This window comes from Rhea americana, unplaced genomic scaffold (genome assembly GCF_003343005.1).
Source record: "Rhea americana isolate MKP2758 unplaced genomic scaffold, rheAme1 scaffold_378, whole genome shotgun sequence".
Classification (NCBI taxonomy): Eukaryota; Metazoa; Chordata; class Aves; order Rheiformes; family Rheidae; genus Rhea; species Rhea americana.
The window spans coordinates 264,996-271,975 of record NW_028186510.1 but is presented as its reverse complement, the minus strand read 5'-3'; the positions used below and the strand labels follow the sequence as shown (position 1 = coordinate 271,975).

Genomic DNA, 6,980 nt, shown 5'->3' with positions numbered 1-6,980 from the left:
GCAGCGAGCGAGCGGGCGAGGCAGCGCCAGAGCCCGGCGGACACCATGGAGCTGGCGATGGAGAACCTGGGCAGCCTGCACGGCGTCCCGCACTCGCAGCCCGCCGAGCTTATGAGCCCGGCCCACGGGCGCCAGGGCTCGCACCGCAACCTGGTSCCGCACGCCCGGCCCGCCATGGTCTCCAGCATGGCCTCCATCCTGGAGGGAGGCGACTACCGCGCCGAGCACAGCCTGGCCGCCCCGCTCCACCCGGCCATGAGCATGTCCTGCGAGTCGCCGTCCGGCATGAGCCTGAGCAGCACCTACACCACGCTGACCCCGCTGCAGCACCTGCCGCCCATCTCCACCGTCTCGGAGAAGTTCCATCACCCGCACCACCACCATCACCACCACCACCCGCACCAGCGCCTCGCCGGCAACGTGAGCGGCAGCTTCACCCTCATGCGCGACGAGCGGAGCCTCGCCTCCATGGGCAACCTCTACAGCCACTACCCCAAGGACATGCCGTCCATGGGGCAGCCCCTCTCGCCGCTCCCCAACGGCCTGGGCAGCCTGCACAACGCGCAGCAGCCGCTGGCGCCCTACGGCCCCGGGGGCCATCTGCCCAACGAGAAGATGCTCTCGCCCAACGGCTTCGACTCGCACGCCGCGATGCTGTCCCGGGGCGAGGAGCACCTGGCGCGGGGGCTGGCGGCGCCCAGCTCGGCCATGATGCCGCCGCTCAACGGGATGCACCCGCACGGCCACCACCACGCTCAGCCCGGCGGCTCCCTCCTGGGCGAGCGGGAGCGGCAGGCCTCCGCCTCGGGCTCACAGCCCGGCGGCTCCGGGCAGGTGGAGGAGATCAACACCAAAGAGGTGGCTCAGCGGATCACGGCCGAGCTGAAGCGCTACAGCATCCCGCAGGCGATCTTTGCGCAGAGGATCTTGTGCCGCTCTCAAGGGACCCTCTCGGACCTGCTGCGAAACCCCAAGCCCTGGAGTAAGCTCAAGTCTGGCCGTGAGACTTTCCGGAGGATGTGGAAATGGTTGCAGGAGCCGGAATTTCAGAGGATGTCCGCGCTCAGGCTCGCAGGTAGGGCACGGCGGGTGTGCGAGGGCACCTGGGAGCCTGCTCCCGACACCTTCGGGGCTGTTTGGGTGTGCGGCTGCGAGTGTACGTGTGTGCTGTCGGCCTGTCACACGACTGAGCGTCCCCTCCCTTGCACACGCGGTGCTTGTGAAAGGCGCACACGGGGAAGCAGAGGGAGCCGGGGCGCACAGGCAGCCCGGGCGTGCTCTCCGCAGCATTGGGAAGCGACCGTGTGTATGTGGCGGGGAGGGGGGGGGTGTTACCAGCGGCTTTTAAGTGTTGAGAAGCTAGAGAAGGAAATTATATTTAACGCAAATCCCCCCTCTCCCCACGCCCCGGGCTTGCTATTGGCGAAAACGGATCTCATAGGTCGCAGGAGCCGGGAATATTAACGCAGGAGGCTGCCCGGGACTACCGGACACTCTGCCCCCGCCACCCCGGCTCCAGCCCTGGCGATTATTTCCCGTTGGTGCCGCCCGCTGCAGCGGCCCCTTCCCCGCGCCGGGGACCCCGGGGCGCTGCTGACACGGTGCCGCCCCCGGGCGCCGGGTGCAGGCTGAGCGGCAGCCCGGCTCCTCGGGAGATGTCGGAGCACCTTCTTTTTCCGTTTGGCACCGCCGATCACGACGTGCGGCCCGACCTGAGCTCGGTAAATGCCTCTGGCTCCGTCCTCCCGCTGCCCGCTTTCGCCCCTCGGGCCAAAGCGGGTTTCTGCGGGGGAAACGGTGGTGCCTGCGTGGGACCAAAAATCGAGGTGCGGAGCCTCGGGAAGCGTCCGGCGCTGCGCTCTGATCCCTTTGCAGGCACCAGTTCCCCCGGGAAAAAGAAGCATATGTCCCCCCGATCCCACCCTGGGGGGGTGGGATGCTGCTCCCCAGCACCGCGGGTGCGCAGCCCACCGCCCGGCTCCGCGCCCGCCCCCAGAGGGGTTTATGCAGCCTCAGGCAGGCTTGGGCCGCAGGGTCAGGGACATGTTTGCTGGAAAAAAAAACGCGTCTTCGCGACGCAGACACCTGCGGGCCGTGCTGTGGTCGTCGGTGGCTGTTGCAGCTCTGCCGGCTCCGAGGGGGGCGGCCCGGCTAAGCGCTCCTCCGCGGTACGCGGAGCCGCAGGCGCGGCTGGGGTCTGTGTGCGGACACGGTGCAAGGGCTGGAAGAGGGGTGAGAGCCGAGCGGAGAGGTGGCTACCTCTGCCCGCGGGATCCCTCCCAGCGCTTCTTTCCCGGGCTCGGCTCATCCCGGCTCCTCCGCACGMTCCCTGGGAAAGATTCAGCCAGACCAAGCGGGAGTGTCTGTGGATCGTAGGAAGGAGGGGTCATTTTTAAAGAAATCATAATTCTCCGTGGGGCAGAAGGGGCATGGCAGAGTCCGGTCCGCCGGGGCGCTCCGCACGGCAAGGAGTCCGCCGTTATTTATGGAGGAGAGCAGCGTTCATATGTATTTAGTGTAATTCAGTTGCTCTTTAATTAGGGCAGGGTAGTGGCATCTTTTAGTTCCAGTCGATGCCCTATTGAAAAGCAGTTAATAGAATGCAAATTGTTCTTGGCTTTACAAGGTTCTGGTAAATAAAGATTTAAACACTGCCGCGATCGGCCGTTTAATGCCCCCGTTGTTCGGGCTAATTGAGCGAGGGGTGGCTGACTTCTCGCCAAAATTCAAAAAAATATATATACATAGTTACGATGATGAAAATTAACCCGCTTAGCCGAGAGGTTCGGGAAGGTTCGAGCCCGCTGGTCTCGGCTCGCCGAGGCCCCGGGTAGGAGCCCGACTCCGGCGCGGCAGAGGCCGGCAGAGCTCGGCCCTGTCCTCGCTTCCGTCGCTATCCTGGTGTCTGGGGAGGTTTATTCTCCCCAAAATGKTTTTTAATCTCTCTGCCGCGGCCTTCCCTGCGCTCCAAGGGGCGCTTTGCGCGAGGGGGAAATTTCCTTCCGTAAATGGAAACCATCATTTCATAGGGCCGGTTTGTAATTCTTCGCTTTCCGCGATGGAAAACCCCGCGATGGATTCGCCTCCGCTAAACTACAGCTTTCGCACGCGGGACCAGGGCCGCGGGCGCCCCGGCCGCCGGGAGCGAGCGGCCCGTCGGGGCGGCCCCCGTTACCGCGCCGTCCGGACGGGGSGGGGGCTGCCCCGGCCGCCCCGAGGCCTCCCCGGCCCGACGCCTTTGTTCCGGTCTCCCGGCGCCGCTGCCGCCCCGCTGGGCCCGGGTTTCGTTTCGTTTCTCTCGCCACGTTTCTGCGCCGAAGGAGCCGGCCCTGGGGACCAGCGAGCCGCGGCGGGGAGGCCAAGCGGTCTGCCCGGCGTCAGTCCCGGTGAGCCCCGTCGTGGGGCAGGTTAAAACCCCTCTGAGGGGCGCCTGGGGGAGCCGAGGTCTGTTTTTAAAGACTCCTGGCTTTTCAAAGCTGTGKTTTTGCTGCTGGGCCGGATTCGGCCCCGCCGCAACATACAGGCGTCRGGGGAAGCTGCTGGAGAAGCGGGACCGGGGGCCCAGAGCCGACCGGGTCCGCGGGTCGCCGTGGGCGCACGATGGGGAGCGGCCGGGGAGGCCCGAGTGCCCGCGGGCTCCCTTCGGCCCCGCTACTCATCCCGAGCGGCTCCCACGCCCCGGCCCCCGTGTGTACGGTCTCGGGTTGCCTTTAAAAGCGTGATTATATGGAAAAGAGTCGGGTGGGGGGGCCGTGCCCGGCCCCTCCGATCGATGCAGGCGAATGCCTCCCCCTGATTCACCCCGGGGCCGCCGATCGATCCTGCTCGTCCTTTTATACCGTCTCCAAACACTGGGAAAGCGCCGCCGCGGAGCAGCCCTGGGCTGGCGGGGGCGGGGGGGAAGGAGAGCTGGAGGGGCCAGGAGGGCTGCGACCCCCGGCCCGACCCCGGTGAGGCTGAGCCGGGGTTGTGGCAGGAACAGCAACCTGGGAATAGTAGTGTCGCCCCCTCTCCCAACGCAAGAAAAAAAAAAGGTGTTTTTCAGACGGAAGAACCGCGGCGAGGGGGCATGGTCAGGGCGAGGGGGCCGCGGAGACCGTCCCGTGGGGGTCGGCGGGGGGCCTGGGCGCCGGCGGCGGGAGCGGGGCCGGCCGGGCCTGGCAGCGTGGCCGCGGCCGAGCCCTGGCCCAGGGCTCTGCCCGGGGCGCCCGGCGCCGGCGCCGGCGGGGCAGCCAGCGCCCGGGGCAGGGCGGCTGCTCCTCGCCAGCTCGGCCGCCGCGCCGGGCCCGCAGCGCAGGCCATTTGGCCGGGTTCAGGAGTCCATCTGATGTATTAGTTCGAGTCAGTAAATAGAGGATCAATAAACAAGCTGGGCCCCTATAAATGGCAATTGCTGCTTTTCTCTTCTTTCCACTCCAATTCCCCCCTCTCACCGCCCCACGCGCAGATGAACCATTAATTATTCAGCCGRGGCCTTGCCGCCTCCCCGGGCAGTGCAGCAGCCGGGGGGCTACGAGCTCTCCACCTCCCCAAAGCCCGCACCTCTGCACGCCAGCARCCAGCACCGGGCGGGCAGCGGCTCCTCTCCCCGCGCCGGGCTCCGCACAGGAGCAGTGTCTCTTTGAGAGGCATCTGGGCAACAGCTGACCGCTGCCCGTCCCGTCCCTTCTGCCCATCCATCTTTCCGCAGTCTCCCCTTCCCTCCAGATGCAGCTCTGCAAACTTTGCCCCCCTCTCTTCCGCAGCTGCCCACGAGGCCGGGCCGGCGGGCAGCAGGGTGGGGAGAGCGCCCGGCGCTGCACCCCGGCGCCCGGCCCGCGGCGCGGCCACCGCAGGCGGCACCTCTGCGGTGCCCCCCTCCCTCCCCCCAGAGCGCCCTTCGGGACCCCGAGTCGGGCCCTCCCTCCACGACGCAGCTGGGCTTCCCCCCCCTCCGACGGTGCTGGGGGTTGCCCCGCGACAGGGCTGCAGTTGGGGTGCAAGCAGAGACACCCCCAATCGCTGCCCTGTCCGGTCCTTCTGTCGGCAGCGACGGAGCCGCTGGGCGCCCCCGTGCTAAGGGGGGAGGGGGGCTGTCCACCCCCTGTTTAGTCKAGGGCATCGGCACGGCTCGGCTCGAGGCGCAGGGGACGGGGACCCCCCACACCCCACTCCTCGTACAGAGCCTCAAATCTCGCCTCGGCATGTCAAGCCCTCCCCGAGGAGCCAGGGCTAGCCTGGCCCAGCTACCCGTCGGGAAAGRGGGGTGTCCACCCATCCTCACGTTAATTAGCAATTAGAGGAAGCGGAGCACCATGCTCTACCGCACCCTCAGGCCTCCGCTCCGTACTCACCGTCGAGGGGCCACAGAAAAGACCGTGGCTGCGGGCAGACAGCTAGCCGGGCCGGTAAGGGGCGAGCTGATCTCCCCGGACTGGTTGTGCCGAGCTGTTTGCAAAGGAGCTGCTTCGCTCTGAACCTCCAGCCGTGCCCGGCGCCAGCCTCCGGGCCGCGGAGCTGCGGCAGGGCTCGGGCGGGCTGCGCGGTGCAGCGCGCCGGGCGGGCAGGGAGCGGGCCGGGGGACCGCGGGGGGCCGCGCGTCCCGGCAGAGACCGCGGGTCCCGCCAGCAACGGCCCCGTCTGCCTCTGCCACTTCCCGGTCTCATCCCCACACGCGGTAGCACACCTCAGGGCGAGCTTTTTTTTTTTCCCCCTCAAGGAACAAGCTTGTCAAAGCTGTTGGATTTCTTCTTAAAACTGCACAAGCAAAGAAGCAGGCAGAAGCCCCTCCACCCCCCACCCGCGATCCCCCCTCTTTTGATCCCTTTTTTTTCCGCGCACTGACATTTCCCAAGGGAGAGCAAAAGAGGCTCCACGGCTCCAACCAGGCTCCATTTCCAAGGGCTTATTTGGGAGCCGTGTGCTCACCTGCGTTCCCATCCCTGCGTGTCCGTGGGTCGGTAGGTGCGCTCCCATCCCTGCGTGCTCCCGTAGGGTAGTGGGTGCGTTTGCGTTCTCCCCTTCGGCCCTTCAGGAACAATTTCTGTCGTTTTAGCATAAAGTACATTTAAGCGGCGACACCTCCGTCGCTGGCTCCGCTTCCCACCTCTCCCGGCGCCCCTTCTCCCGTGCCCGGCCCCGGGCTCGGCGGGTCGGGAGGGCCGAGGGGCCGCTGCCCCTTCGGATCAGGGGCTGAAAAACCGCATCCCCGCCACGGATTTATTAATGCGTCTAGAAACAGAAAATTCGCTTGTGTTTATTACGGGGGAGGGCGAGAACATCGTTATTTTCCTTTTGCAACACTCACTCCTCCATCTCTGCGTTTATTTGTCCTTAACTCGAATTAACACTTAGCTGATAAATCATTCGGTGTTTTTCCCCTTGCTGCTGCGAGGTGCGCATCTGCGTGCGAAATCCAGCGCTTGCATAAAGCATTTGATCCGCGGAGCAGATTTACGGGCCAGTCGATAGGATCCCTGCCCGCAGGAAGCCGGTGCGGGAGACATTCCCGGCCCGGTACTGGCTCTCCGCCGGTTCCCTGCACGGCTGGAGCCAGTTTGGTGCGATCAGCCCTGGGGCAGGCAGCGCACTCCGTAGCGGGGCGAAATCACGCGTGGGCCCGGTCCCACGCGCGAGGCCGCCCGCAGCCGCTCGACGACTGTGTTCGCGGTGACTGTCCGCCCACGGCGCCCACCCGCAGCGGGAATCGCTGTTTCTAAGCSAAAATAATTCCTGTTGCGGGCAGCCAAGATGAGCCCCCGCGGGCAGGGGCGGCCGGGCGGGTTCCGCGGCCGCGCTGCCCCGGAGGGAGCCGGGCCCGTTTCCGAACTGGGCCCGGGACAGACCCGTCGCTCGCAACGGGCGAAGAGAGGTTTCGCCGAGCAGCTGCCCAAATTATTCTTTTTCTTTCTTTTTCTTTTTCTTTTTCTTTTTCTTTTTCTTTTTCTTTTTCTTTTTCTTTTTCTTTTTCTTTTTCTTTTTCTTTTTCTTTTTCTTTTTCT

General features: G+C 65.7%; 1 protein-coding gene across 1 annotated transcript in view; it reads left to right on the top strand.

The window, feature by feature from the left end:
• The first annotated feature begins 45 nt into the window (after positions 1-45).
• ONECUT3 (one cut homeobox 3) overlaps positions 46-6,980 on the top strand; it is a 32,415-nt gene continuing 25,480 nt past the window's right edge. Inside the window, exon 1 of the mRNA XM_085313120.1 lies at positions 46-1,075. Within this exon, the coding sequence (XP_085169246.1) occupies positions 46-1,075 (1,030 nt within the window). The remainder of the gene's footprint in view (positions 1,076-6,980) is intronic.